This window comes from Spermophilus citellus (genome assembly GCF_964194105.1).
Source record: "Spermophilus citellus genome assembly, chromosome: 3".
Taxonomy (NCBI): Eukaryota; Metazoa; Chordata; class Mammalia; order Rodentia; family Sciuridae; genus Spermophilus; species Spermophilus citellus.
Genome location: NC_138184.1, coordinates 74,897,597 through 74,912,736, shown reverse-complemented (window position 1 = coordinate 74,912,736; position 15,140 = coordinate 74,897,597). Strand labels below are relative to the sequence as shown.

Here is a 15,140-nt window from a genome sequence, read left to right as displayed (position 1 = left end):
GTTCACCAATTTGTACATTATGTTACCCTTTACTACTGTAAACAGTAAAGATAGTTTGGTTAAAAAAAAAAATATATATATATATAAATGGGAGCCAGGAGGGGGTGGCACATGCCTGTAATTCCAGCAGCTCAGGAGGCCGAGGCAGAAGGATTTCAAGTTTAAAGCCAGCCTCAGCAAAAGTGAGGTGCTAAGTAACTCAGTGAGATCCTGTCTCTAAATAAAATACAAAATAGGGCTGGGATATGGCTCAGTGGTTAAGTGCCCCTGAGTTCAATCCCCAGTACCAAAAAAAAAAAAAAAAAAAAGAAAGAGGCAAATGTGGGGGTCTAGGTAGGAAGCCATTATAATAACCCAGATGACAGACGTTGGTGGCTTGGACCAGTATGGTGTGATGGAGGTATATCCTATAGGAATCACTGGCAAATTGAATATGGGGATGGAAGAAAATGACCATCAAGAATGATTCCAGGGGCTGGGGATATAGCTCAGTTGATTGAGTGCTTGCCTTGCATGTACAAGGCCCTCATTTTAATCACCAGCATCACACACACACACACACACAAAAACCCTCTAGGATTTATAGAATGAATATAAGGGTGAATGGTTATGTCATTTTCTCAGATTTTGAAGACAGGGATAGGAACTATGTTGGAGGCAGGCATGGGAGGGGGAAAAAAGTGCAATTTAGGTCATGGTAAGCATGCAACGCTTCATCAATGCCCAAGGGAGATATCTCATGGATGGCTGGGCATATGTGTCTAGAGTTTAGTGAGAGGGATGGACTAAAAATAAAATTTAGAAGTCGTCAGCAGAGAATTTGCATTTTATAGCATGAGTCTGGATGAGTTCATCCACAGACAAACTGAGCCTGGGGCCCCCAACATCAGGGGGTCAGAGAGGTGGAAGAAAAACCTGAAATAGTGTGGATGGCAGAGGGTCCTGGAAGCTAAGTGCAGAAAGGGCTTCCAGGGGGCTGGGGATGTGGCTCAAGCGGTAGCACGCTCGCCTGGCATGCGTGCGGCCCGGGTTCGATCCTCAGCACCACATACCAACAAAGATGTTGTGTCCGCCGAGAACTAAAAAATAAATATTAAAAATTCTCTCTCTCTCCTCTCTCTCCCCTCTCACTCTCTCTTTAAAAAAAAAAAAAAAAAAAAAAAAGAAAGGGCTTCCAGGGCTGTGCATGGTGGTCCATACCTGTAATCTCAGTGATTCTGGAGGCCAAGGCAGGAGGATTCAAGTTCGAGGTCTGAGGTTTGCATTAGCAACTTAGCAAGGTCCTAAAAAAAAAAAAAAAAAAAAAAAACACTTCCAGGGGGAGGGACAACTGACAGACTGGCAAGCTTGAAACAGATTGGGTAGGGAAAATGAAGGCTGCTCCCTTTAGTGAAGAGATAAGAGACAGGGGATTTGTGGTGGGAATTTAGTGTTCCCCATCCTCAATTTATCATTTGATTTTATTGATGGTCTTTATTCTTGTTAAAAATTTGTAATCACACTTACATGTAGCAGATTTGTTTCTTTGATGCTTTTGGCTTCCTTCCCTCTTTCCCATTTCGGGATTATGTGTATCCATGTGGCATCCATGTATGAACATTTGGGCCTGCGGCAGGGACACTTGGCTCAGGAGCTGGGGAGGGTTGGAGGCCAGGATAGACTTTGCTGGTCAAGCTACAGGTAACAGATCCAAGGGAAAGTTCTGGGGTGAGAGTTCCTAAGAGGTGGGACAAAGGACCCAATTCTATTCCCTCTTTGAGTCTTGATTTCCTTGTTGGGAACTGGGGTTTAATTTCTGGCTTTTGAGGTGCTGGGGAGGTTCCTGAGTATGGGGGCGGGTGGGAGAAGCAGACTTGGTGAAATGTTCAGGGCTGTGCCTCAGGGACAGGGGTCATCACAACACAGGCTACTCCAATCACACTTTGAAGGTAAAGGGCTCGTTCCTTGGACAATTGGGGATGCTGAGGCCAGAGAACATTCTCACAAACTTTGGGCCCCAGGAGAAGCTGAGAGGCCCGTCAGCCCTACAGGGTTCTGGTGGCATGTCAGGATCCTGGGCTCACCTACCAGAGTCCAGCCTTGAAGGGATTGAGGCCAGGGTGTCCACAGTGAGATGGGGAGTAGAGTCCTAAAGTAGGCTTTAGGGGTGGCCCAGGCCTGCTTCTGCCTGATGCAATGAGCCAGTACTACAGGGAGCAGCTAGGGCACCAAGGAAGCAGAAGCACTTTGCAAACTGAGAAGTGCCTTGTGTAGGACAAAGGGAAATACAAATGACATCATACTTTGCAATCTGTCAAGTGCCCTGGATAAGCTAGCTGCTGGATTTGAGTGGACAACTCCGTGTGTTTTCTGACCTAACCTGGGGTTTGGTGGCTGGAGATGGGCCCCTAATCTGTTACTGTTCCCCAGTAAGTGTCAACTGAGCAAGTCCAGCAGGAAATGGGAAGTCTGGGGGTGGCAAACCAGGCAACTGATTCTGTGGCCGTGTCCCCCAGAGCCATCCTCCAGCAGCAGGGTTCACCTATGGATGCCACCATTGCAGCCCTGATCTGTTCCGGCGTTGTCAACCCTCAGAGCATGGGCCTGGGTGGAGGCGTCATCTTTACCATCTACAATGCAACAACAGGTGGGCCCCCATGTGACCCTCCCATGGGGAGAACAGACTTGTCCACAATCACAGGGTAACCAATTCCCATGCCCCTTTCTGGGTGATCTCAGGCTCCCCTGCTCTGCCTTCTTCGTTTCCACTGGAAAGCCTTTGTGGGCAGGTTCTATTCCAAGTGTTAGCACCAAGAGGGAAACTGAGACCTAGAATAGGCTGGGGCCATCTGGGGGGCTATAACCATTCACCTATCCTGCCTGCCCCAACTCCAGGAAAGGTGGAGGTCATCAATGCCCGGGAGACGGTGCCGGCCAACTATGACCACAACCTGCTGGACCAATGTGAAAAGGCTCTGCCACTGGGCACAGGTGAGGTCCGAGGAGGAATCCCCCACTTCCACCCCACTCAGCTGCTGGGGCTGACCAGAATGCACCCTGAAGGAACAGTGTCCCTCATGGACAGGTGACACCCTAGGTGGAGCATGAGAGCTGGGGTAGGAGGAGCCCATGCAGAGTCCCTAATCTGCTGGGATTGGGGGAATCTTCGTGGAAGAGGGGTTCTCTGGAGGGGGAGGGGTGATTCAAGGTTAGAACCTGGCTGGTGGAGATGGGATAGAGGGACAGGGCTTCTGGAGCCAGTCTGTGTAGGACTTTATGAACCTAAAGGTGGACGTGCACAGAAGGCGATGGGGAGCCACGGAAGACTGTGCAGGGAGGAATATGGTCAGAAATGGACTCCAGAAGCTCACCCTGGCTGCTGTAGCTAGGGTGGGGGTGGGAGCTGAGTGTGGGAGGAGGAAGGAAGCCCTGGGTGGGCCTGGAAAACACAGGGCTGAGGGCAGGGGTATGTCACACAGGGGCCCAGTGGATTGGGGTGCCTGGGGAGCTCCGTGGCTACGCAGAGGCCCACCACCGCCATGGCCGTCTGCCCTGGGCACAGCTGTTCCAGCCCACTATTGAACTTCTCCGAGGGGGATACCGCATGCCCTCTGTCCTGAGCCAGTTCCTGAACAGCAGGTTCCTGCAGCCTTCCTTACAGGCATCAACCCTGAGGTGAGCACACACAGTGGCCCTGGGCTTAAGGCCACCCCCTACTGACCCCAGCCAAACCCCAGCTCTGCCTTGGTCCCTCCTCACACTGGAGGGTTGACCCTAACATAGTGCCTGGGGTCTTCAGGCCAGGATGGCCAGGACTTCTCTTTCTGGATCAGAACCTGGCTCAGAGAAGCTAAGCCAGGAAGAATTTGATGCCTAATTCATGAGAATCCAAGAGTGTGGATTTGGGCTCTGCCATTTGCCTTCAGGCCCTAGGCTTCCTTTTCACTCTCTTTGAGGTGGTAGGAGGGCTTTGGCTGTTCCCTGCCCCACTTGCTATCCCACTGACAGGTTTTCCCAGGGTCGTGGGAAGGGCGGGCCACGGTGAGCTTAGACTCACTGGGGAAGGTGCCCTCTCTGGGCCAGGGCCGTAAGTGAGGAGGTTGGTATTCAGCCCCACCTGCTTCTAAAGAATCTGTCCCCCATTATCTACCCCAGTGCCTCAGGACCCCTGGACAGAACTGTCTTCCCCATACAGTCCCTAGGGTCACACTAGAACCCTGGCAGGAGTGTGACTGCCCTCTGGGACCTAGCCTCACCCTGAGGTTGCCCCCCACTCCCTAGGCAGCTCTTCTTCAATGGGACAGAACCCCTGAGGCCTCAGGACCCATTTCCATGGCCTGCGCTGGCCACCACCCTGGAGACTGTGGCCACGGAAGGCGCAGAGGTCTTCTACACAGGGAGGCTGGGCCGGATGCTGGTGGAGGATATTGCCAAGGAAGGTCAGCTGCACTGACATTCCAACGCCTCATCCCTGCCAGAGAAAGAGTCAAGGGGGTTGAAGGCAGGCCCTGCTAGAGTGCTGGCTGCTCCCAGGTCTCAGAGAGTCAAGGCACCCAGCCTAGCCACTGCTAGCCTCAGGGGCCTCTGTGGTAAAGGAATTCAAGGAGCAGAGCCCTTGTGAATTAGGGCTGATGGAGGGGATTACAGACCTCCTGGGCAGGCAGGGCAGCTGGGTGGACAGCAGGCCTGGGCAGCTGGGTGAACCCACCCTCCCAATTCCCCTCTCCTCTTCCTCTTCCTCTCCCCACACCCACCTTCCTCTGGTCTCTGTCTACCCACCCCACACCACTGCACATACACCCACCATCACCCTTTCATGTCGACATGGCTAGGGTGCAAGGGGACCCCCGTGAGTATCCTGGTGCCCTGAGCAATCCTTTGCCTCACTTTCCCATCTGTACCTGGAGTCCTCTCCACCTCATCCCAGGGAGCCAGCTGGGTATGCAGGACCTGGTTACCTTCCAGCCTGAGGTGGTGGATGCTCTGGAGATGCCCCTCGGAAACTACACCCTGTACTCACCGCCACCACCTGCGGGGGGTGCCATTCTCAGCTTCATCCTCAATGTGCTGAGAGGTAAGACCTCGCTGGGCCTCTTGACCAGAGCCCTGATGGGAACCCGAGCTCCTAGCCCAGTCATGGTGTTGGGTGGTGTATCAGTTAGGTTTTCATCATGGCAATGAAATGAAAATTGTAAAGAAAAGGAGTTTCAGGGCTGGAGGGATCTAGCTCAGTGGTAGAATACTTGCTTCGAATGCATGAGGTCTTAGGCTAATCCCTTCCACTGCAAAATAAAATAAAGTAAGTAAAATTAAATAAAATATTAGAGAGGATAAAAAAAGAAGATGAGCTTGGTGGGACATATCTGTAATCCCAGGTACCTGGAAGGTTGAGACAGGTTCAAAGCCATCATGGGCAACGTAGCAAGACTATCTCAAATAAAAAATAAGAATGGCAGAGATATAGCTCAGTGGCAAAGTGCCCCTGCAGTTCAATCTCCAGTACCACAAAAAGGAAAGAGAAAGAAAAGGTTTACTTAGTTCACAGTTTCAGAGGTTCAAGGACATGGTGCCTGCATTGACTTCATGGTGGGTGATGGATGGCAGACAGCAATGGTACGGCAAGCAGCTACATCTCAAACCAGGAAGCAGAGAGAGGTGGGTGGGGCCAGGCTTGCTCCTTTCATAACAACCCTCTTGTGAGAACTACCGAGAGGTTGCACACAAACCACCCTCCAACAGCACACCAGTGTCCTAAGGATCTCCCACTAGGCCTCACCTTTTAAAGGTTCTACCTCCTCCCAATACCACTCCCTGGGAACTAAGCTTCCAATCACCATAGGCCCTTGAATAGAATGCACCCAAATTATATTCCAACCATAGCAGGTAGCCATTGCCCTTTTCTGCCCAGCTCTCTCCTCCATAAACTGTGTTAGCAGATGCATAATGTCCAAGACAGGGCTATAGACAGTGGGCAGGAAGGTGTGTTTTAACAATTTTTTTTTAAAGAGATAGGGAGAGAGAATTTTTTTTTAATATTTATTTTTCAGTTTTCGGCGGACACAACATCTTTGTGGTGCTGAGGATCAAACCCGGGCCGCACGCATGTCAGGCGAGCCCGCTACCGCTTGAGCCACATCCCCAGCCCCAAATATTTATTTATTTATTTATTTTAGTTTTAGGTGGACACAATATCTTTATTTTACATTTATGTGGTGCTGAGGATCGAACCCAGTGCCTCGTGCATGCTGGGTGAGTGCTCTACCACTGAGCCACAACCCCAGCTCCGGAAGGTGTGTTTTAGAGTTGGTCCTTCTCTAGGGGATTGGCCCATCCAATTAGGTTTTGCTAAAGGGATTGACATCTTTTCCCTAGTAGGTGACTCGGTCCCACAGTAACTCTGCAGGTAGTGAGCTTCTCATCAGAGGTATGCACTCAGGTTGAGGTACAACCCAGGATATTACAACCTGCAGGGGGCAGGGTCTTGGCAGTGCCCAGGTCTGAGCCTGCCTGAAGTTGACTGTATTAGTGTTCTGTTGAGTCTTTTTAGGGGACCAGCATTCAATTCACTATGCAGAGTAACCCCCACCTGCACCCTGCCCCCTCCCAGGGTTCAACTTCTCTGCGGAGTCAGTGGCTAGACCTGAAGGGAGAGTGAGCATGTATCATCACCTTGTGGAAACACTCAAGTTTGCCAGAGGACAAAGGTGGCGGCTGTGGGACCCTCGCAGCCACCCAGAGGTCGAGGTGAGGTTGCCTGGGATTCATGGTGAGTCCTCTTCCTTGTCTCAGGACTCATTATGAAAGGAGGGTCAAGCCTGGCTGGGGAGGCTAGAAGGATTATAGTGGGTCTAGGCCAGGAGAGCCTGGGAGGGCTCAGGGAAGGAAGAGTGTAGTGGTCCTAGGCACTGGAAGGGATCCAAGTGTGGGGAGCAGGTTCTGGGTATAGTCTGACCTTCAGGTAAAGGATCCACCAGAGGAGCTGAGCTTGTTCTGCCCTATGCTCTGAGGATGCTACCTGGCCCCTTACTGACCCTGGCACTTGCTTACTTGCCCCAGAATGCTTCTCAGGACCTGCTAGGGGAGGCTCTGGCCCAGCACATCCGCCAGCAGATTGATGAACGTGGTGACCACCAGCTCAGCCACTACAATTTGGTCGGGACCTGGGACCACGGGATGGGCACCTCTCATGTGTCTGTGCTGGGAGAAGATGGGAGTGCTGTGTCTGCCACCAGCACCATCAACACACCGTGCGTGAGGCTGGGGGCAGGTGGGCAGGCCTCTCTCCTTTGCTCCTAAGACCTAAACTCCCTCCTGATCTTTACCTGCCAACCTCCCCTTGCTAGTCCCCATGGGGCGATCCCTTGGCTTTTGCTCTTCCCTTCCTCCTGTGTCTCAAAAGGAGTCATACCCAGGACATCTGTGGTTGAAAAGGTTACTGCTGGGTGGTTCTGAGCCAGGACCTGCCTGGAATGGGCCTTATTCAGAAGGGTATCCTGATGGGCAAAGGAACAAGGGAATATTTGGGGTCCTGGGTGGCTCCAGGCTCCAGAATGCTGGTGGAGAGCCATATCATAAGGGATACTGAGAGGTTGGTGCCCTGTGTTGATGGGAGCCCAAGCCTAGGCTCTGTCTCCCCTGCCTGCAGCTTTGGAGCGATGGTGTACTCGCCGAGCACAGGCGTCCTCCTCAACAATGAGCTACTGGACTTATGCTGGAGATATTCACCAGGTTCCAATGTCACCCCGCCACCAGGTGAGAGCCAAGCCTCCAGTCCAACTTCTACAGGTACCCACTGGGGAGAGGAGGGAAGGTGGGCAGCTACGTGCCAATCCTTGGATGGGTCACCCCTCTCGCTGAGCTGGAGGGTGTGGGTGATGCCTATCCCCAGTTCCAGGTGAGCGGCCTCCATCATCCATGGTACCCTCCATCTTGGTCAACAAAAACCAAGGGTCAAAGCTAGTGATTGGTGGAGCTGGTGGGGAACTCATCATCTCTGCTGTGGTCCAGGTGAGTCTGGGGGTTGCTGGCTAGTGTAGCCTATTGTCTGACTCTCTAGAGTCGGGGTAAGAGGGTTGGTATGGGGTGGCTGGTGACTTCTCCTCCCTCCATCCTTCTGTTCTCTCCCAGACAATCATGAACAAGCTGTGGCTTGGCTTTGACCTGACAAAAGCCATTGCGGCCCCCATCCTGCACGTCAACAACAACGGCCATGTGGAGTATGAGCCCAAATTCAGCCAGGTGAGGCTGAGTTCTGAGCCAGCACCCCAACCACCCAAGTCCATGCTGCTCAGTGACCTCTGGGAGGAACTCAGCTTCTGTGTGTCTCAGGCCAGACACTGTTCACCTTTGGGGGCCTTTGGCTACTGAGTTGAGAACCTCAGTGGGTAAGGTGCTTGTCCTATCTTGTGACCTCCAAGACAGAGAGCAGGGTGTTGCCTATGTTTCTCCCAAGCTGACAGCCTCAACCTCTTGGTTCCTGGTCTTTTATATCATTTTTTGGAAGCTAGTTTTCCTGGCTATGACCTCTCACACTTTCCCTCTTGGTGATTTTTTTCTTGTGTAGTTTGAAATGCTTATTAGGGAGTTTATTCATGAGAAGAGGTTATTTTTTTTTCTCTACAGAGTGATTTTTTTCCCTAGAATACTGGGGGTTGTGTTGGTGTTAGTTCTTACAAACATTTTTTGATTACTCCAGCAAAGAACATGGTACAGGTCCAGGGGCTGAATTCTCTAGGCTGGCTAGCCCTTCCCTCCCCAGATGGACAGTTAGCTTCCTTGGAGCATCTCAGGGCTGCTGGATGCCCTTTGCTGGGACCCATTTAAAAGGCTAGCAGCTTTTTGAACCTGCAAAATTAAGGTATAGGGTCAGTTCAACTGGCCGGCATTTGAGGTTCTCAAAGCAGCCTCTCTGTCTCAAGGCTGCCTTGCAAGGCCCTTAGAATTATGAGGATTGTATATTGGGGCCATTAGTTCAAGGTGGGTATATACAAAAGATCCTCGACTCATGATGGTTTGGATTAAGGATTGTTCAACTTTCTAATTGTTCAAATGTCATATGCATTCAGTAGAAATCGTACTTCAAGGTGCCCTAATTGTACATTAGTGGTAAGTTCCCATACAACTTTTCTATTTTTCATTTTCAATGTAGTATTCAATAAATTATATGAGAGAGTCAACACTTTATGAGGAAATAAGCTTTGTGCTAGATGATTTAGCCCAACTGTAGGCTGAAGTAAGTCTTCTGAGCATGTTAAGTATGGCTAGGATAAGGTATGATGGCTGGAAGGTTAGGTGTATAAAATACATTTCCCACTTGGGATATTTTCAACTTGCAATAGATATAACCCTAACTTGTGGAGAAGCATCTATAGTGTCAGAGAACCTTGGTGTTCAGACTGTGAGATTAAGGACCTCAACCTATTGGGCTGAAACTCTTGGAGTTTGAGGCTTCCCTTCCCTGTGTAGCGTCCTCCAATGACCTTGAGTACTCTCTTGGAGCATCAGGGTCTAGAAAACTTAAGTCTGGAAGATCCAGTAACCAGGGCATATCCTCTTAATTTCTTCCTCCTTGATCTTGACTAAAGGCCCTTACTCTGTGAACATCATTTTTTAGGCACTCTGCAAATGTCAGAGACTGGGAACTGGGATTAATGGAATTCAGTGGCCCATGAAGCCAAGATCCTCAGCTCCCTTGGGAAGTCAGAGTGCCAGACATGCAGATTAAACCCTGGGGTGGAGACTGTGAGTGGCCAAGGACTTTCATGGCCAAAGTCCAAAGACAAAGTCAAAAAGGGTCTTGAAGTTTGGCCACTAGATTCTGAGAAATGGGGCCTCTAAGGACTGAAAATCTAGCTTTAGCCTCAGCAGTGAGGGTCTTGGCCTATAAGTCAAAGGACATTGGCAATTCATATGTCAGGCACAGAGAAACTTAGAACTAAGAGTCCAGGACTCCAAAGACTCTTCCATGCCAGTGGCTCAGGTAGCGCAGCATCACCCAGTGACCTCATTTTGGAAGTCCTCATTCTGAGAACTGCAGACATCTTTGTACCTGGATGTCTCTGGAATCATGGGCCCTGATGGGCAAGGTTCTTAGTCCAAAATGGTGCCTGGAAACATGAGGCCAAAGAGGCTCAGGTTTAGGATTTATAAACTGATAAATATGGGTAGGTGCTACTCTAGGATATAGTACTTAGTATCTTAGAAAACAGTACCTCAGGGTTAAGGGCCTGTCTTGGTCTCTAACAGCCTGAAAGTCCACAGATTCAGGGTCCTGAGGGTGAGTTATTGGGGCCCAGGCCCTGAGTATCTTCCACTATTAGATCACTCATGCTTTTACCTGGGGCGCTACCTCCTCCATCAAGAACCTCCAGAACTCCTCTGATTTGCATTCTGAGGCCCCGGTATCCTCAAGCCCAGGACCAAAATGCATCTCAAGGTCCATTTGGCCTGAGTAATGTCCCCATTGCACAGTCCCCAGAGGCAGACCTGCCCCTCTAAGTCCTTCTGATCTCTTCAGGCTATTGAGTAAAGCCACAGACTCTCTGGCCTGTGACCAGCACCCACCCCCTCCACTGCTTTCCCCTTTTCCTGTCCCTCCTTCTTGGTCTGTTTTCCTATTTCCTGTCCAGCCTCTCCCCTCTAGAGGTGGATTCAGCCAACCTCCCTGTGAACCTATCTTCCTTCTTCTTCAGGAGGTGCAGAAAGGGCTACAAGACCGTGGCCAGAACAAGACCCAGAGGCTGTTTTTCCTGAATGTGGTCCAGGCTGTGTCTCAGGAGGGGACCTGTGTGTATGCTGTATCTGACCAGAGGAAAAGTGGAGAGGCAGCCGGCTACTGAGGAGACAGCTTAGCTCAGAGCCAGACTTCTGCCTTGGCTGGACAAGTCCAAGGGACAAAGCATTTTGGCAGGATCTAGACCCCTGACGGAAAGGTCAAACTGGAACCGAAAGAGGCAAAGCTGCCAGGGTGGGCTGCCTGCCCTAGATGGACCTGGGTGTCTTGCACCACACTGATTCCTGGCAGATGGTTGACTGTGGGGGCTGAGCCTAGTTCTAACCCTTCCCCCACAGCCCCTGGTGGCCATGCCTTGGCTTCTCTAGCATTCCCCTGGCCTCTTGCCCACCTTCCCAATCTGTGTATCCACCAGTCCAAGATTAAAGAGGAACCAGATGATAGCCCAATTCAGTGGTTCTGAGCAGGGGAGGGGACCCTCCGATAACACCCAGGGGGTGCATGCACACATCAAGCTTCTGTGGTCCTCCATAATGCACCACCACAGAGGTGGGGAACCAAGACTCAGACACGAGCTGGGCCTCACCCAGGCCACCCCTGGACAGAGGCACCCCTACTCTGCTCCAGTCACAGCATTTTTGGGCACTCAGATGTTCGGCTAGTCCCGGTCCTACCTATTGGTGGGAAGGCAAACACATGGCCTGGAGTCCCTGCTCCAGCCAACTCCTAAAGAGCCTTGGCCCTTCTCTGGATCTTGTCCTCCATGTCAAGAAAAGGATGTGCAAAGCAAGACCTGAAACCCCCAGCAGCCCCAATACCCATATTCTTGACACCAGGTTTTCTCATCCTTGGCAACACTGACATGTGGGATAGAATGATTCTTTGTGTTGGGGGGGCAGCATTCCTAGCCTCTGCCTGCCTAATACAATAACACCCACCACCACATACACCAAGGGATGACAACTCAAATTTGAAACAGTGCCACGTCACCCCGGTTGAGAACTGCCTGTGCAAACCAGTGAATCCCCAACTGCTGTGAGTGGCTTTGCCAGAGGCCAGGGTGGGCTGCCTGCCCCGGGGGCCACCCTAGATGGACCTGGGTGTCTCACACCACACTGGTTCCTGGGAACATTGGTGGGTGTTTGTCACTCCAAAAGTGCTGCTGTGGTTGGTTTTAATCCATTCAGGTTGCTATGAAAAAATACTATAAAGTGGCTATCACTCATGTTTCTGGAGGCTGGGAAATCTGAGATGAAGGTGCCAGCAGGTTTGGTGTCTGGTGAAGGTCCACCCCTTCATAGATGGCACCTTCTAGTTGTTTCCTCATATGGTAGAAGAGGATAGATAGCTCTCTTTTATAAGGCACTGGAGTCATCCCTCATTATCTGTGGAGGATTGGTTCCAAGCCCTTCCAAGGATACCAAAATCCATGACTGCTCAAGTTCCTTTTACAAAATAGCATAGTCTTTGCGCATAACCTATGAACATCCACCCAAACACTATAAATCATCTCCAGATTACTTATAATACCTAATAACAAGTTGTATGAAGCACCTATAATCCTACTACTCAGGAGGCTGAGGCAGGAGGATCACAAATTCAAGGCCTGTCTAGGCAATTTAGTGAGACCAGGGTGGGGGTCAGGGGGGTGCTTGGGTGTAGTTCAGTGGTAGAGTGCATTCTTAGCATGTGTGAGGGCCTGGGTTTAATCCCAGTACCTCAAAACAACAACCAACCCATGCAGTGTCAATGCTATGTAAGTAGTTGATATACTGTATTGTTTAGGAAATAATGTAAAAAAAAGAAAAGAAAAGAAAAAAAGTCTACATGTGCATTTTTAAAAAAAATTTATTTTCAATGCTGAAACTCAAAAACAGGGATTTTGTCGGCATTAGGCAAACCATCTACTACTGAGATACGTGCCCATGCTCCCTTGTGAATATTTTTGATCTGTGGTTAATTGAGTCCATAGTTGGTTGAATCTGCAGATGCAAAATCCACTGGGCACAGAGGGCTGACCATAATCCCATTTATGAGGTTCCCTCCTCATGACATAATCAATCACTTCTCAAGGTATCTTCTAATATCATCACACTGGTGATTAAGTTTCAACATACTAATTTCGGGGAGGACATAAACATTCAGACCATTGAAGGGGTGTATCTCTAGTTGTCAGAGCCAAGGAACATGCTATACCACATGGTAGAACCTCCCATTCCCCGCTACAGTTCAGTCAAGCAGGAAAAAGGTAGTCTTTTAGTTTCTCACAGTGGCTATAAAAAATACCACAAATTCCTGACTTAAAACAATAAAATTAAGTAGTCAGGTGTGGCATGACCTGCCTGTAATTCCAGCAACTTTGAGAGGCAGAGGCAGGAAGATCATAAGTTCAAGGCCAGCCTGGGCAACTTAGCTAGACCCTGTATCAATCAATCAATCAATCAATGGATAGATAAAAATAAATAAAAATGACAAATTTAAAAAATGGGTTGGGGGGGCTGGGATTGTGGCTCAGCGGTAGAGCACTCGCCTAGCACGGGCGGCCAAGTTCGATCCTCAGCACCACATAAAAAATAAAGGCATTGTGTTGTGTCCATCTATACCTAAAAAATAAATGTTAAAAAAAATGGGTTGGGTATGTGGCTCAGCAGTAGAACATCCCAAGGGTCAGTTCACAGTACTGTAATACATATATACATATGATACAATTTATTCTCTTACAGGCCAGGAGTCCAAAATCAGTATCATTGGACTTAAATCAAGGTGTGGGCAGATTACACTCTCTCTAGAGGCTCTGGGGAAGAATCTGTTTCTTGCCATTTCTTTGCCTTTCCCTAGAGGCCATATCATTGCAGTCTCTTCTTCTGTGGCCACATGGCCTTCTCGGTATGTGTATGTCAAATCTCTCTGATGAGGGAGGGTCTGGGTGGAGAATGAGCCTCAGAAAGCTAGTAAGGACTCTGGTGGGAATACAGCGCCTATTCTTATAATCTTCCCATTCCAAAATCCTTAATTTAATCACATCTACAAAATAATTTTTATAAAAGATATCATTCATGGGCCAGGTATGGTGGCATATTTCTATAATCCCAGTATCCCAGGAGGCAGAGGCAGGAGGATTGCAAGTTAGAGGCCAGGCTGAGCAACTTAGCAAAACCCTGTCTCAAAACAAAATTTTCAAAGAAGTGGGATACAGTGGCACATATCTATAATCCCAGCAATTTAGGAGGCTGAGACAGAAGGATCACAAGTTTGAGGCCAGCCTCGGCAGTTTTAGTGAGACCCTAAGCAACTTCATGAGACCCTGTTTCAAAATTAGAACATAAAAAAGGGCTGGGGATGCAGCTCAGTGGGAAGGCTCCCCTGGGTTAAAACCCCAGTATCCCCACTGAAAAAAAAAAACAAAACAAAACAAAAATTAAAGAGTTGAGGATTTCTCTTAGAGGTAGAGCCCCAGGTTCAATTCCCAGTACTTCAATAAATAAATAAACAAATAAATAAACAAATATCATTCATGTGTTTTGAGGCTCAGAACATGGCCTTATCTGAGGGCTACATATGTGAGAGAGACCTAGATGGGACAGACTCCTCATTTGGGCTTGACTTGGTGGCTAGAGGTAGGGGTGTCTTACAGATTAGGGGAAAGGCCTGGGGGCAAAGAATGTCTTAGTTTGAGATAACCATGGGGGCAGTCCTGCCACTGTCACTATGACTGTTGGGGGAATGGTATCTGCTGTCAGAGTCTTGCTTTGGGAAGAGTGGGTAGGTGGCCTTGGGAAAAGGCAGGTCTAGTTCAGGGCTCCAAGGTTTAGATAGAAGAGGAAAGTCCCTGAAGTGCTTCAGAAGTGGCAGGATCTGAGTCTGACCCCAGACCCTCAAGACTGTCATGTGGTGGCCTCACTATGGATGGGCTCCCCAGCCACTGTCTCAGGGGCTTTAGCACATAAGTAGACGGGTTAGTCAGCTCTCCAGCACTGTGACAAAACTCCTGAGATATTCAATTGATAAGGATGAAAGGTTAATTTCAGCTGATGGTTTCAGAGGTTTTCTGGTCACCTGGCTCTGTTGCCTTTGGGCCTTTGGTGAGGTAGAACATCATGATGGCAGCATGTGGTAGAGCAAAGCTGCACACTTCATGGCAACCAGGAAGCAAGAGAGAGAGGAAGGAGCCAAGGTCCTAATATCACTTTCAAGGGCACACCTCCCAATGACTAAACTTCTTTCCACTAAGATCTGTCTACTAAAGTTTCCGCCCCCTCCCAATAGTGCCATAGGCCAGCCCCCAAGTCTTCAGCACATGTGCTTTGGGAGACATTTAAGACCCAAACCATAACACAGAACCATTCCCTTGATGGTTCAGTAAAGCCATTGACCTAAAATAACAAACCCAGAGAGTCTTCCAAAATAATGAGTTTATTTGGGGAGAAGC

General features: G+C 49.5%; 1 protein-coding gene across 6 annotated transcripts in view; it reads left to right on the top strand.

Moving 5' to 3' along the window:
* Nucleotides 1-12,651, top strand: part of GGT5 (gamma-glutamyltransferase 5) — a 45,478-nt gene extending 32,827 nt beyond the window's left edge. Inside the window, exons 2-12 of one of the 6 annotated variants that reach the window (XM_081285652.1) lie at nucleotides 2,496-2,626; nucleotides 2,875-2,970; nucleotides 3,459-3,654; nucleotides 4,261-4,418; nucleotides 4,907-5,053; nucleotides 6,587-6,723; nucleotides 7,036-7,226; nucleotides 7,625-7,764; nucleotides 7,868-7,986; nucleotides 8,107-8,217; nucleotides 10,671-12,651. In XM_081285652.1, coding sequence (XP_081141778.1) covers nucleotides 2,496-2,626; nucleotides 2,875-2,970; nucleotides 3,459-3,654; nucleotides 4,261-4,418; nucleotides 4,907-5,053; nucleotides 6,587-6,723; nucleotides 7,036-7,226; nucleotides 7,625-7,764; nucleotides 7,868-7,986; nucleotides 8,107-8,217; nucleotides 10,671-10,817 — 1,573 coding nt within the window. In that variant the 3' untranslated portion in view covers nucleotides 10,818-12,651. Of the gene's footprint in view, nucleotides 1-2,495; nucleotides 2,627-2,874; nucleotides 2,971-3,458; nucleotides 3,655-4,260; nucleotides 4,419-4,906; nucleotides 5,054-6,586; nucleotides 6,724-7,035; nucleotides 7,247-7,624; nucleotides 7,765-7,867; nucleotides 7,987-8,106; nucleotides 8,218-10,670 lie in introns of those variants that run through there. The other 5 variants (XM_081285650.1, XM_081285653.1, XM_081285651.1 and 2 more) reach the window with 5 other exon arrangements.
* Nucleotides 12,652-15,140: the final 2,489 nt, after the last annotated feature.